This window comes from Mobula hypostoma, chromosome 6, assembly GCF_963921235.1.
Source record: "Mobula hypostoma chromosome 6, sMobHyp1.1, whole genome shotgun sequence".
NCBI lineage: Eukaryota > Metazoa > Chordata > Chondrichthyes > Myliobatiformes > Myliobatidae > Mobula > Mobula hypostoma.
The window spans coordinates 99,360,817-99,377,461 of record NC_086102.1 but is presented as its reverse complement, the minus strand read 5'-3'; the positions used below and the strand labels follow the sequence as shown (position 1 = coordinate 99,377,461).

The window sequence follows — 16,645 nt, the reverse complement described above, 5'->3', positions numbered from 1 at the left end:
CAGTTATCTGGGTGAAAAAGCCTTGCTGATGACAGAGGTCAAAAGAGAATGGCCAGACTGGCTCAAGCTGACAGGGAGGCGACAGTAACTGTGGAGGGGAAAGAAATTGTCAATATTTCAGGTTGAAACATGAAATATTGACAATTCCTCCCCTACAACCCCCCCCTCCACTTCCACAGATGTTGCTTGACTAGCTGAGTTCCTGCAGCATATCCCAACATTTACAGTCTCATCACAGGGTTGTCCAATTGCTTACAATCTGATCAACTAAATTGTTAGTTTCAGTGTAATTAAGTGTAGCTTTGACATTTTCACAGCTTTCTTCCAGTTTCCACAGTTTATTTACATGGTCACATTTTGAAAACTTCAATCAAGATGTACCCTGCATACACAGAAAAGGTACATTTTAATTCTTTAGAGATAGATACAGAACATTGTGCAATGGTTTAAAAACAACTTGACAGAAGGCCAGTTTACAAATATTATAATTTGAGAAATATACTTTGCCTACAGTAGCAAATCTTAGAATACTTAATGCAACTTCATCTTCAGGACACAATGCTTAAAGATAAAACAGTTATGATTGTAATTTTAGACAACAGTTACAAAACAAAACATCCACCTAAGGATAAGACGAAGCAGAAAGACAAAATCTACTACAAATTGAAATTTGTAAAGGGTTGGTAAAATTGAATATTTAATTCTTAAAAATTGTTAATCTTTGAAATGCAGAGGTATATCCTAATACCAGAGTAGGGGAGAGTGGAACATATACAACGCAAGGGCAGAATATCATACATTCTAACACCTGCATCTAACTTAATGGCAAAGATATTGTACTCAAAGCTTTCACTCACTCTCTAATCTTGGCGTGGAGGTGGACGGGGAAGTGGGTGGATGAAAGAGAACTGCTTTCATAAGAAGCTGGAGTCTGGGCACTTGACACATGAAAAAAAAATGATAGGTAAGAGTATAGGTAAGTGTAAGAGTATAATTAAGGGGATCTGAAAACAGATTAACCGCTTCCCTTTTGTTGCCAACTCACTACAATGCAGAACAAATGCAATTTTTAAAAAAAATTAAAAAGCTTAAGGAAGAAATATTGTCTTTGCTTGTGTATCATTAACAGTTCACATTGGTCATGATACAGGTAAATAACATGGGTAATATACTCTTTTTAAGAATATATTTCAATTCATCTTTCACTCATAATAGCAGCATCTGACATCCAAATTCTGTAGACAAAGATGGACAAACTTTTCTGAACCTCCATCTAGCATCAATCTATAGTTCCGGTTTGGATGTTGTTGTTAAGAAATAACTCATCCTTTACTGAATTTTATAAAACATTCAAGTCAAAAAAGTGGAAACAAAATTACACAGATTGAAATAGTAAGAAAACATAATTGCTGGGACAAAACTACCACAGTCCCCAAAATATGCTGCCAGAACTCCAACTTGTGAATAATTTCAAGCTGTGAAGGATAGCACTCAATTCTTTTGCAGAATCTCCACACAAAGCGAAGCGAGAGAATGCATGGCATTAATGTATCCCTTGGTGTCAGTGCACCCGGATTGCTCTTGTGCTTAGCAATTCTTTCCCTCATCAGTTGCTCGTGATTACTGGCTAGTGACAACCACACTAGACCGTGCCAGAAAAGAAATAACAAAAAGTACAACCGACTGAGAAAATAAAAACCCATATTCAGTTTGATGTGATACACCAGTAAACAGTGACTGGATGCTGAAATCTCTGAGGACACAATTATCTGTGTAAACAGAAACTGTTATTTTGCATAAAGTACTTTACTACCATTTCCCATTGGCAACTCCAGTACTGTGCATTCTGTAATAACCTTATGCCTACCATGCCCATCTAATGTCGGGTCAAGTCAACATAATAATTCTGATTTGATCCTATCTTAAACTGATAATAGGAAGAACATACTTGATATTACAAGTATCACTAACCTTTCCTATTCAATTGCATTAAATAGTAATTCTTCACAATTGCCTTCTTCAGCCTCAAGAAAGGCATTTGCCACAATAAAATTGAAAGTATGATTGTTCAACTGTGGTAGCTGTAGAGAATGTTTAAACTGTCATCCACCACTTGCTTTGTCTGCATCGATCATATTATCAGTACCAGGACACTTCCACTCTTAAAACAGTCCATCATTCACTGAACACACACACATCAGCTTATTGTTTCACACACATCGCAAATCCTACAATATTAATAATTTTAATTGATGACATCACGTTTGAATTAAAACAAAAACACCAGTGGAAAAAGCTACAAGTTTGAGTTTGTCCATTCCTGTTTTGGAAAAAAGTGCAATTCCTAATGATTGTGCAACTCAATTCCCTGGGGAGTTTAAAATCCATCCACTTCTTTTGCCCACACAACATCAAACGGAGACAAGAACATCGAGGTAGAGTCTATCATAGGATTCCTTGAACAGCAGAATGAGGATAAGACTGAACATACACGATGCAGTCAGGCACCAATTGAGCCAGGAAACATCTGAAAATACAAAAAGAAAGCACTGTCATTTCCTTAAAGACAATCATTCATCATGTCTGTAAGAGTACACACTTAATAAAAAGCTAAATTTGACAAGGAACAGCTGCTCTTCATAACCATTGAGAACCATTGGTAACTATTGAGAAAAGATGACAGGATTAGCTCCAAAGAAAATGTCACATCACGGTTATTGTGCATGGTTTGAGAATGTCCAATGCTCTATCCCTAGTGTAACAACATTGAAACTTACAGCCACCAGTTGCACAAGGCTACAATCAGGACAGGAGGAGAAGATGGCAGCATGATGCAGCGCGCGCAGCTCCCCAGTGAAATTATATCATATTTGTAAGTAGGTCGCCGTGCACAATTCTGATTTCATGGAGACAGATGTGAGAAGCAGAGGAACATCCGGAGAACTTTCTGCAATGCCCAGTTCGCTGCCGCTCCTACCGTGCGATCGGGAATCTCTGGAGGGAGGGACCCAAAATTCCCAACTTTGCCTGCTGCTGGCGACCGAGGCTGAGGTTGAAGCGTTCGGCAGAGATGGTGTTCGGTACTCGGTGTCGGAGGGCTGATCAGAGCTCGAAGTTTTCGGACGACTCAGAGTCAGACTGCGGTCGGGTATGGCAGGGAGAGTTTTCTTCCTTCTCCCGTCTGCATCAGATGTGGGACTTTCGAGAGACTTTGAACTTTTTTACTGTGCCATGGATTGTTCTTCATCAAGTTATGGTATTATTGCACTGTTCTAACTACATGTTATAATTATGTGTTTTTTGTTAGTTTTGCAGTCTTAGTCTGTCCTGTGTTTCTGTGATACAACACAGGAGGAATATTGTATCATTTCCTAATGCATGCATTTCTAAATGACAATAAAAGAGGACTGCATGCCCTCATAATCTAATCAAAGACAAAATAGAAATTTTAATAATGTTTCATTGATAGCATAGCTGAGAATAGGTCAATGAAGTCACAAATCTTGGCTCTCATTCTCCATTGATGCTACCTGACCTGTGTTTTCAGTATTTTCCATTTACGTTACTGCACAATCTGATTATTTTTAAGAAAACACGTCATAAAAGGAATGATGGGGAATGATGTGTGTAACAGAAATTTGAATAGGAATATGGGAATGGGACATGGAATTAAAATATGTGGCCACTGGGAGATCCTGCTTTCTCTGGTGGACCATCTCCCAGTGGCCACATGTTTTAATTCCACGTCCCATTCCCATTCTGATGTGTCTACCCACGGCCTCCTCTACTGTCAAGATGAAGCCACACTCAGGTTGGAGGAACAACACCTTATATTCCGTCTGGGTAGCCTCCAACCTGATGGCATGAACATCGACTTCTCCAACTTCCGCTATGCCCCACCTCCCCCCCCGTACCCCATCTGTTATTTATTTTATATATATATATATATACACACACATGTACATATACACACACACATACATACACACACACATACATATATATACACACACACACACACACACACACAAATTCTTTTTCTCTCTCTCTCCCTTTTCTCCCTCTGCCCCTCTCACTATACTCCTTGCTCATCCTCTGGGCTTCTCTCCTCCCCCTTTCTTTCTCCCTAGGCCTCCCGTCCCATGATCCTCTCATATCCCCTTTGCCAATCAACTGTCCAGCTCTTGGCTCCATCCCTCCCCCTCCTGTCTTCTCCTATCATTTTGGATCTCCCCCTCCCCCTTTCAAACCTCTTACTAGCTCTTCTTTCAGTTGGTCCTGATGAAGGGTTTCGGCCCGAAACGTCGACTGCACCACTTCCTAGAGATGCTGCCTGGCCTGCTGCGTTCACCAGCAACTTTGATGTGTGTTGCTTGAAATTCCAGCATCTGCAGATTTCCTCGCGTTTGCGACAGGAAATATGAGTCTTTTTCAGGATAGCAGGAGGGGACTTGTTGAGTACTGCTTGTCTCCAACTATTCACAATTTATTTCTAAATTCAAAGATACAAAGCTAGTGGAATCAGAAGTTGCAAGAGGCTTTAAGGCTATTAAGTTGAGTTGAGTAAATAAGCAAAACATGGAAGATGCAGAATAAAATGGCTAGATGAAAGTTATTCATTTTAGTAGGAAACACAGAAAAAGCAGTGTGTTAAACAACGAGATCCAGATGTCACTTCATGTCAGTCACTGCAGGAAAATATGCAGGGATCTTCATGATATGCTTTAAATGCAGAAGTGGGGATATCTTGGTGTACAAAACAATTATATACAGTCGGCCCTCCGTATCTGCGGGGGATTGGTTCCGGGACCCCACGCGGATACCAAAATGCGTGGATGCTCAAGTCCCTTACATAAAAGCCTAAGAGAGCTCCTAAGGGTGTTATGAAAAGCGAAAATAGCGTTCAGCGTTTGTTTTGCAGCAAGCCATTATAGAGGCAGCGCGCACCCTGAGCAGCGAGAGTGCTTTATCTCGATTTATTTTGTGCATCCGTTAGCAAGATGTGTCCCAAGGTATCAGAAAAGCCCAAGCTTAGCGTAAAACTGGACGTAATTAAGCGTTTCCATCATGGTGAACGAAATAAAGACATTGTGCATGTGTTGAATTTGCCTGTGTCCACCATTTGTACTATTTACACACAGAGAAAAAGAATCTTGAAAGCTGCCGATGTTACTATTGGTTCTGCTAGTAGCATATCATTCCTGCTTTTACTACATGTCAGTGTTATTTTAGGTTTTATGTGTTATTTGGTATGATTTGGTAGGTTTTTTTTGGGTTTGGCTTACGAAAGGTTTCACAGGAACGCTCTACTTTCGGATAGTGGGGGATACTTGAACAGTACTCTTGATCCGCGGTTGGTTAAATCCGCAGATACTGAGGGCCAACTGTAGTATAATTATATATAATTATACAGGTCCTTGGGGAGACCACACCAGGTATAGTGTGCCAGGGAAAGACAAACTGGTGGAGGAACTCAAAGGGTCAGGTTATATTCATGGGGGCAGAGCGATGGTTGATGTTTTGGGTCAGGAGCCCTGCATCATGATGAAGGACCACTATAAAGACATTCTCTTCATTGTTCTACTTCTCCATAGCACAGACATATATGTCTCCACAATGCACCATCTTGGTTTCTTTACCCAGGAAAGGATACCTGTGGTTCACTAGACTGATTCCTCAGATAACAGCATAGTGGTTTCTGCAGTGCTATTACAGTGCTGTTATGAGGAGTCATGTTCACAGATTCCATAAGTCGACTACTTATTTACAAATAAACAGTGAAACACTTAACCAAGCATCTAAGTCAAACAAATACTTATCTGAGCTTCCCCAAGTTACAAAACTATGACACTAGACATTCAATAATACTTCTAGCTTGATAGGTACTTGCTTAAGTCCCTACAGTTCAACAGGTACCTATCTGCAGCACACTTTCCCCAACAGTTCTTCAGCCCCAGTTGCCACCCAGTTTGAAGGGAGCCCCTAGCGAAAAGAGACAGAGTGTCTCCCACACATTATTCTTGCACTCCTAGGATGCCTGAAATTGGAATCCAGTGGGGTGAAAGCCAGTCAATGGGAGAGAGTTGCTAAACCATCCGAACAGGCCAATCAGCAACCGAAATGGTAGAATTGACTTTCAACTGACAGATAAGTTAACCCTCGGCATTAAGAGTGCCAATGGTCACCAATCGGGGTTCAATTCCCACTGCTGTCTGTAAGGAGTTTGTACGCTCTTCCTATGACTGCATGGATTTCCTCCAGGTGCTCCAGTTTTCTCCCATATTCCAAAGATGTATCATTAGAGTCAGTGAGTTGTGTTGGTGCTGGAAGTGCAGCACAATTCTTGCTAATTTGACTTGACACACAAGATGTATTTCGTTGCACATTTCTATGCTTTGATGTACATGTGACAAATAAAGCTAATCTCTCAATCTCTTAAAATTTTAAAGCAAGAAAGCACTGAAATGTACAAAATCCTGACAGGATCAACAGACTGAATGAAGGGAGGATATTCTTCCTGGCTGAGACAGCTAAAACCTGGAGCATTGTCTCAGGATATAGAAAAGAATTAGCACTAACCCTCCTTCAATGCTTTGATGCTCCAAATACAGCAGACTAAAAACTCAGAGGAGCCAAATATTGTTTTTGTACTGTAAAATTTCAATGAGTCTGTAACAACCATGCATATAATTGAATTTAATATCGAAGCATTAAAGCAATTTTGCAATAGATGCACAGAGTCTAAAATAAGCTGTCATAAAAACCAAAAACTATTTCAGTCATGGACCTTCAGGGAATATATTTCTAGCAGAATTGTCAACCATTCTCAGACTGAGGTCCTCTTTTTATTTTCTAGATGTTCCTTATTTTTCTGTTGTTTTCTTTACATACCTTTCCAACCACAAGACCACGCCATTTACAAGTTCAATCATTTGATTATCATTCTTTTCCGCCAGCTTGCTCAGGAGAATAACATAGTATTCTGCCCAGTTTGTAAAGAGGGCACAAAAGGAAAGGCAATCAAGAATATAAAAACAAACCAAACTACTCAATTTTTAAACCACTTCCTTGGAACACTAAGTATGCACTCACGATACAACCCTGTTTGCTGAACAGTCATAGACACTTCAACTGTGAAATGATGGACACAAGAAATCATAGGAGCTGCAAGTTAAAAACTGAAGACCAGAAAGCATGTATGATCTTGATGAACAACAATTAAATATATCTGACAAGTATTTAACCATGATTAATACAATCAAAAATTGACAGAAGAGTAGTTCAAAAATATGTGGAAAAGCAGAAAGAAAATACCAGAGTGGAAGAATAATGATTAGAACACAGAACACTACAGCACAGCACAGATCCTTCTGCCCACAATGTTGTGCCGACTCTTTAACCTACTCTAAGATTAATCTAAGCCTCCCTTCACACATTCTATGAACCTACTGCTGGGTAAAAAAAAACTACCTTTGACATTCCCCCTGTACTTTCCTCCAAACATATTCAAATTATACCCTCCAGTATTTTGTGTGTGTTGCTTGGATTTCCAGCGTCTGCAGGTTTTCTCTTATTTGTGATAAAATTATGCCTCCTTTAACTAGCCATTTCCACTGTAAGAAAATATTCACTCTACCTATGCCTCTAAAAATCTGATACTTCAAAATTCCTTCAAAGCAATTCACAATCTGTTCCAATGAACTTATTTTCCTTTAAATAGGATCCAGATTGTATTGATAATTACTTAACTTACTGTCATTTTGTCCATCCTGGATTTCTCCAAAATGAGTCAGCAATCCTGTCGTAAAGTTATAAGCACAGAAACTGGTCCTTTGGCCCAACTTGCCCATGCTGAGCTGTTTAGTCCATATCCCTCTAGATCCTTCCTATCCAGATAGTGTTCCACCACATTGGTGGGATAAGACTGACTCATCGCAAGACTAGGGGTGGACAGTAGACATCCATTGGGAAGGTTAAGTTTGAGACCTGTTCTTTTTAAAGCTGGCTTCAGCTGATGATATGTCAATGATATTGAGTTGATTTGCACATTAGTAATATTGCTGATGTACCACTCAGACGCTAGTGGCCAGAATCAGGTAAGATCTGGCCCGTTAGCTAGACTCGCCTTGTTAAAGGGGCTGAATATGCTGGTTCTCTACACTTCGCAGGAGCCCAACAAGGAGTAAGAAGTGTCAGAGCAACAAGACTGAATTAGGAGCAGAATTAGGCCACTTGGTGCATCAAGTCTCTACCATTCAATCATGGTTGACTTATTATCCCTCTCAACCTTATTCCCAATTTTCCTGCTTTCTTGACACAATCAAAACCTATCAAATTCCACTTTAAATATTCCCCAAGACTTGGCCTTCACAGCTGTCTGTGGCAATGAGTTCTACAGATTCACTACCTTCTGGCTAAAGAAATTCCTCAACTGTTTTAAAAGGGACATCCTTGTATTCTGAGGCGGTGCCCTCTGGTCCTGGATTCTCCCACTATAGGGAACATCCTCTCCACGTCCACTGTCTAGGAACTTCCAATATTCAATTGGTTAAAAGTGTAAGGCTCTGGTGTTGTATTGCTGAGTTGCACCTCTTTGTTGCTCTTGTGAAAGATTTTATTTATTTAGAGAAATTTGTGGAACTTTAAAAAATGACTTTCAGGAACATTTAAAAACTATTGAAATTAGACCTTTAAATTTTAAAATGACTTTAAATTTCAAAATAATGTGAACTGAAACATCTACCTTTTCCATGGTATTAGGGACTCCAGCCTTCCCTGCTGTTAAGGTGTGTCCATGTAGCATCCGGACGTCAGTGTTCTGCTGTAGACTCAATGGTGTCCAGTGGCAACGAGAGAGAACTAATGTACTGGCCTTTGACCCCCAGTTTGCTTAAAACTTTCGAGTTTAGCCAAGAATTTGTGAAAGTACAAGAGAATCTGAGCAGTGAATGGCTGACAGTGGCTCCCTGCAGAACCAGCACCTGTCAATCAGCTCAATTTGTCCCATTGCTTACGTAAATTTTGTCAAAACAATAAAATGCTTGTCTATTTTTCCATTTCAACACCTTCAATAACTCATTCCATTAACATATCATTTTATTCAAGCTCTTAAAAATCAACTCCAATTTATTTTAAAGCTTTATCTCTGCCACACATTCAGTGAAGGAATCTCAATTTATGCAGACTTGGACATAGCCTGAGTGAGCATTACTTGTGCATGCTAAACACTTCCTTCATGCCTCGACAATCAGATAGAAAAGTTTGTATGTTGCCTTGAAGAATACATAATTCATAAATCAGCAGCTGAAAGTTTCAATCTGGAGTTTGGAAGGTGGAGGAAAAGGTCATGGCACATGTAGACAATCTGGAATTTAGTCATGGACCTTTCTACTTTATTCTAAGCAGTAAAATGAATTCAATTGATTAAATGTGTCACAAGGCAAATTTCTAAAAGCAGTTTGGAGCAGACCAAACATTAATGGCTCAGCAGTGTTTTAAAAAAAAACCAGAGGATTGCCCAGTCCAAAGTTAGTACAAAGATACATGCTCTGTATGTAAAGGAGATCAACGCATCAATGAATCATATACAGTACTGCAAATACACACTCAGAGACCCTGCATTCTCTACAGATGCACACCCGTCTGTCATATAGCACAAAAATACATCAATAAATCATTAATTTTCAAGACAGCAAATCAGAAAGATTCAAATGCACACCAATCTTGTTTAAGTACCCGTAACTATGAACTACTGTTTCAAGGACATTCATGTCATTCAGAACTATTGCTTGCAGAAACAGGTTGAGGCACTTAGTCTCACCGGTCTAAAGAGTGAGTGGAATTTATAGATTCAATAGTGAGGCAACTGTGTCAACCCTCGTGCATGAATACAACTAGCTAACAGCCTAAGCAGTAAAAGGTCAAGCCTGCAGTCACTACTCCCCACAGTTACACTGCCCCAAAGCTTTGGGTGCAGAAACACAACTGTAGCACTCTTCCATTGAAAGAGGTTAATTTGCCAAAAGGTCTGTAGGATCACAATAATTTTAACATTCTTGAAATGCTGACAAGAGAATCAATACACCCTTGACAAATACAAGATTAATTTAGTACAAGCAGATTTATATTTTAGCATTAAGACAAATATGTACAGCCTGTTTCATCACTAAAATTCTTATGTAGTTCCTGAAGATTGCTAAAAGTACTTTCTCATCATTGGTGCGGTTTTTTGGTGCAACTCTCTAAAATTCAGAGTCTTGGCAACTGCCTACTTAGCGACTAACTGACTGACAGTAGTGGTGTGGAGGATTTAGTTTACTTCTGACAAGGTCACGTGATGAGCAATGGAAGAAATAAGGCCCCACCATACATAAATTATCTACATCTCATTTTATTTTACAAACGCAAAACTTCAGAGTGCTTTAATGTCAATTAAGCATATTTGAAATACATTGAGACTGTCTGAATATATAAACATGAAAGAATTTGCTCCCAACCTATACTCTCAAGCATCCATGGTCATATTCTAGTGATGCTGATCAAGTTATAAATATAAGCCAGGCCATCAGGATCAACTCTCCTACATCAAACTAATGTAATACCTCTTTTGCGTTAGAGCTATAACCTGTCAAGTTTACAAAAAAATTACTCTTACACATCCTCAGCATTTTCTCCTTGCTTTTGCTTTGCAATGACAGGCATGGTGGTGGTAACTGATCGGTTAGCATCAAAAAACCATTGTACTTGACTTTTTGTGTGGCTGTGTTCAGTTTTTGTGGCCCTACAAGAACAACGAAGCTGCCACAGACATCCTACTTTTGTCAAGGACCTTTGCACCAGCTGAGCATGATGCTGAATTAAACTAATTCCTTCTCCCTGCCATGGTCCATGTTCCTCCATTCCCTGTTCATTCATGTCCCTACCAAAAAGCAATTGCCACAGTTACTAACAGTCTGTTTACGGTACCTAACACTTTCCGTACAAAAAAAACCCTAACCTGCACATCCTTTTTAAACTTTCCCCTTCTCGCCTTAAAGCTATATGCTCAAGTATTTGACATATTCATTCTGGGGAATAAAAATTCTCACTATTGATGCCTCTCATAAATTTACAAATTTATTTTCTCTTGGAATGACCACTGGAGGTCGCAGATTTGCAAATGAACAGGATATAAATTGTAAAGGGAACCTTATGGTATTGAGAGGAAACATTCTCCTTTTTCTACAGTGAACTTTGAAACTAATTTGTGGAATTGCAGATGCTAGATTTTCAGAAAAGCAAAATTATTTTTTACTGCAAGTGAAATCAGACCCATTTCTCTACTGCCCTGTAATTCCCCATATTATACAGCAGTCCTATGTGGGAAATTGGGTCTATTTTTCCAGTTTAGTACAAGAAACAAGAAGCTCCCCTAGCATTCTGTCTAATATTCTTCCCTCAGCAGAGGTTTGCTGGCTATTTATTGTATCTGCTATTTCTAGAGGCCTTTAAAAGCATCTAGTGTACTGAAAATAGAACCATAACACATTAAAATCATTTTATTGGATTAAGGAGTGCTGACAAACCTATTGTGCTAGTAGTACAACCTTGAGCAATAACTTAAATCTCTAAACAGACTAGGCACTCATTGATCCAGCTAGGAAAGACCCTTTGGCCCATCTAATCTCTACCAGATTAGCAGTCATTGCTTTTTTTAAGGCAGGAGTGACGTTTCTTAATTGAGTCCACAACCTTCACATGAATTACTCTTCCTGCAAATCTATTCAACTGTTAGCCTAGTCCTTAACCCATATTCACTAACTGGCCCCTATCCAAACCTTCTGAGTATCTGCTGTATCTGCAAAAATACATTGATTATTTTCTGTATCTAAATTGTATCTAAGTTCTGTATCCTCTAAACCATAAGCCCCATGAGGTGACTTTTAAAAATCTGAAGTGTCTTTACAGTTAATTATACAATTCCTCACCTATTGAATGCTCTGTTACCATTTCAAAGCTCAAGTAAATTTTTTATCAGAGTACATAAATGTCACCATATACTACTCTGAGATTCATTTCCTGCTGACATTCACAGTAAATACAAAGAAACACAACACAATTTATGAAAAAATACACAAGTATACAAGGTAAAGTTTCCCTTGTATAGTATGTTGGTTTATTGTTGTCACATGTACCAAGGTACAGTGGAAAATTTGTATTTTTCGTAATGCTTATTCAAATCAACTCATTATAATAGTATATTGAGGTAAAATAATAACAATGCAGTATAAACTAGTACAGTAAAGTGCAAGGTCACAATGAGGTAGATTGTGAGGTCAAGAGTCTACTTCACCATACTAGGGAATAAGTTAAGTCTCTAAACCGAGGGATACATGCTGTGTTTGAGCTGAAGGTACATTTTCAGGCTTTTGTATCTTCTGCCTGATTGGGGGGGGGGGGGGGAGGGGTGGGGGAGAAGCAAGAAGGTCATAGTTTCTCAGCTTGCAAATAAGCAACAAGACATTATACTAATAAAAGACAGGTTGCTAGTTGATTACAATTGCACAGAAAAATGAAAATCGACATGCAAATATCTCAACATCTCCTTCAAGTTACAAACTTGACTATTTATGACTATTTTAATTTCTAATATCTAACATCAAGTGTCTTACATTTGTCAACAACCAATCCTTGTGCACTGAAACAGCCAGCAGCCCTTTTCGTAAGATTGTCAGGCATGCCTCGAGGAATTAGAATTGTCTGTACCCCTGTTGTATGATATTGTTCTACCTTTAAAGCTAATAAATACTGGGCACAGGATGTCCAATTAAGACCGTAAGATATAGGAGCAGAATTAGGCCATTTGGCCCATCGAGTCTGCTTTACCATTTCATCATGGCTAATCCATTTTTCCTCTCAGCTCAAATCTCCTGCCTTCCCCCATATCCCTCATGCCCTGACCAATCAAGGATCTATCAACCTCTGACTTAGATATACATAAAGACTTGGCCTCCACAGCTGCCTGTGGCAACAAATTCCACAGATTCAACACTCTCTAGCTAAAGGAATTCCTCCTCATCTCCATTCTAAAAGGACGCCCCTCTATTTTCTGGCTCTGTTCTCTAATCTTAAACACTCCCACCACAGGAAACATCCTCTCCACATCCACTCTATCAAGGCCTTTCACCATTCGATAAGTTTCAATTAGGTCACTCCTCATTTTTCTAAATTCCAGGCCCAGAGCAGTCAAGCGCTCTTCATTTCACTAGTCATTCAATCTTGGAATCATTTTGGTGAACCCTCTCCAGTGTCAGCACATCCTTTCCTAGGGGCCCCAAAGCTATTCATTATACTCCAAGTGAGGCCTCACCAGTACTTTAATGTTCTAGTCCTCTTGAAATGAATGTTAACATTGCATATGCCTTCCTCACCACTGACTCAACCTGCAAATTAACCTTTAGAGAATCCTGTACAAGGACTCCCTTTGCACCTCAGATTTTTGTATTTTCTCTTCATTTAGAAAATAATCCACCTTTCACATCTCCTATCAAAGTGCATGACTGCACACTTCCCGACACTGCCATTTCTTTGCCCGTTATCTAAATCTGTCTAAGTCCCTCTGCAGCCTCCCTATTTCCTCAGAACTACCTGCCGCTCCGCCTATCTTCACATCATCTGCAAACTTTGCAACAAACCTGTCAATTTCATCATCCAAATCATTGACCAATAACGCAAAAGGAGTCGGTCCCAACACAGACCCATGTGGAACACCAACAGTGACCAGCTTTATCCATGTTAGAATCTTTTCTGTAATACTATGTAGCTTGTTAAGCAGCCTCATGTGTGGCACCTTGTCAAAGACCTTCTGAAAATGCAAGTACACATCAACCAATTCTCCTGCTCGGTATTTCTTCAAAGAATTCCAATGAGTTTGCCAGGCAAGATTTTCCCTTGAGGAAACCATGCTGATTACAGCCTATTTTATCATGTGCCTCCAAGTTCATCAATCTTATTCCGTATACTGAGTGCATTCAAATATAAACACCTTTAGTTCTGTATTCAACTTTTTTGCTTTTGTCTGCTTTCTACATTGCAACTCATCCTGTTGACTCAACATTTTGCCCTATCATCAGCCTCTCCTTGCTAGGAGGCTCACTTTGCATTGCCTTGATTTGTAAACCAGCTACCTCATCTGCAGCACTATCACTGTTATCCATCCCCCTTCCAAATTAGATTAAACCCAGTTGAACAACTCTGGCCAACCAGCCGTCAAGGATATTGGACCCCTCGGCTTCAGGTGTAACCTGTCCCTTTTGTACAGGTTCTACCCCAGAAGAGATCCCAATGATGCACAAATCTGAAACCCTGCTCCCTGCACCAGTTCCTCAACCACTCATGCACCTGCCAAATTATCCTATTCTTATCCTCACTAGCACATGGCACAAGCAACAATCCAGATATTACTCCCTTACAGGTCTTGTTTCTCAGCTCTCCCTAAAATCTCTTTTCAGGACCTCCTCACCTTGTCTACCAATGTCACTGGTGTCAATAAGCACCAAGACTTTTGACTGCTCATCCTCACCCTTGAGAATGTCATGGACTGGATCTGAGACATCCCTCATCCTGGCACTAGGGAGGCAATATACCATCCAGATAAACAAACACAAGAAAATATGCAAATACTGGAAATCCAAAGCAAAATACACAAAATGCAGGAGGAACTCAGCAGGCCAGGCAGCATCTATGGAAAAGAATAAACAATTGACGTGGAATCTCTTTGTTCCAAGCCTACCCTGGCATCCCCAACTCCTCCTAAGCTACACTGTCGACTGCATTGGTGCTGCTTTCCACCCTGCCACCTGTAAACGTGCCATCCGCATCTCTCGCAAACAAGAGAAAAATCTGCAAATGCTGGAAATCAAAGCAACACACACAAAATGCTGGAGGAACTTAGCAGGCCAGGCAGCATCTATAGAAAAAGTACAGTCAACATTTTGGGCAGGAATGGAGGGAAAAAAAAGATGAGGAGTAGATTTAACAGGTGGTGGGAGGGGATAGAAAAACTCAAGGTGATAGGTGAAACCAGGAGGGGAAGGGATGAAATAAAGACTTGTGAAGTTGGTTGGTGAAAGAAATACAGGGCTGAAAGGGGGAGTCTGACAGGAGAGGACAGAAGGCCATGGAAGAAAGGGGGGAGGAACACCAGAGGGAGGCGATGTGTAGGCAAGGAGCAAGGTGAGAGGGGGAAAAGGAAGATGGAGAATGGTGAACTGGGGTAGAGGGTGGGGTATTACCAGAAGTTCGAGAAATCAATGTTCACGCCATCAGGTTGGGGCTACCCAGACAGAATATAAGTTGCTGTTCCTCTAACCTGAGTATGGTCTCAGCGCAACAGTAGAGGAGGCCATGGATTGACATATTGGAATGGGAATGGAAAATGGAATTAAAATGGGTGGCCACTGGGAGATCCTGGTTCTTCTGACGGATGGCGTGTAGATGCTCGGCGAAGTGGTTTCCCAATCTATGTCCGGTTTCACTGATACACAGGAGGCCACACCAGGAGCACCAAACACAGTAAATGATCCCAACAGACTCACAGGTGAAGTGTGAGTCTGCACCTGCTCCTACACCTCCTCCCTCACTACCATTCTGGGCCCCAAACACTCCTTCTAGGTAAGGCAACACTTCACCTGTGAGTATGTTGGGGTCATCGACTGTATCCAGAGCTCCCAGTCTAGATAGTGTTTGAGCTGTGCCGAGCCACAGTCATGAGTGTTCGGAGAGTAGTACAGTGGGCTGTAGTATGCATTCTTAAGATTGGACAAACATTGATTGTTTTCCCTGGAGTGGAATGTCAGAGGCTGAGAATGACCAGAAACAAGTACATAGAGAGGTACAGATATGGTAGGGATAGCTTTTTTTTGCAAGATGGAAACGACAACAATGACATATTTTAACATGTGAAGAGGAAATTTGAAAAGAGGTGGGGAGGCATGATTCTTCCCCAGCCACCCTCCCCAACAGACTAGTAGGTGCTTGAATCATGGAAGCAGATATTATAGCAATGTTTATTAAGAGGCATTTAGACAGACACATAACTAGACAAGAAATGGAGGGATATAGACCACGTGCAGGCAGTTAGATTGATAATGGTAGCCATCACCTTTGTTGTGAATGAATGTAACATAGTACAATACTGAAGGTGTCACTTCATTACTGCCCAGTAGGGAACTTTTATCTGTACACATCCATGCTTTTACTCTAGGCTCAGACCTTTGGTTACAAGTAAACTTTGCTACTACTCCCATGAGAGAACCTTAGCCAAAATAGTGAGTTTATGCAAGTTATGGGTTGTGATCGTATCTTTCAATCGTGCCATTTTACTGGAAAACATTTAATGTCAATAATTCTCTTTACAGAAAGGTAATTTAATGATAATTGAAAAATAAAATTCCATATCTGTCCACACAGGACTTTACATAGAACACAATTCACTACAGCAAATATTAACTTGAGCATTTTTTTTTGAAAAAAAAGAGAATCAAGAAACAATCTCTCTCATATAACTTTAAAACAATGGCACACTATGAGTTATTATATGAACGCAACTCAACTTCAGACCCAGAGCCTCGTCCAAGGCTCTAAAAGAGGCAGATGTGGCCTCGAT

At 40.1% G+C, this 16,645-nt stretch overlaps 1 protein-coding gene across 2 annotated transcripts in view; it reads right to left on the bottom strand.

The window, feature by feature from the left end:
* Positions 1–318: 318 nt before the first annotated feature.
* The window catches only part of slc49a4 (solute carrier family 49 member 4), a 161,255-nt gene continuing 144,928 nt past the window's right edge, over positions 319–16,645 (bottom strand). For both annotated transcript variants that reach the window (XM_063051323.1, XM_063051324.1), the window contains exon 9: positions 319–2,527. In XM_063051323.1, the coding sequence (XP_062907393.1) occupies positions 2,412–2,527 (116 nt within the window). In that variant the 3' untranslated portion in view covers positions 319–2,411. The remainder of the gene's footprint in view (positions 2,528–16,645) is intronic.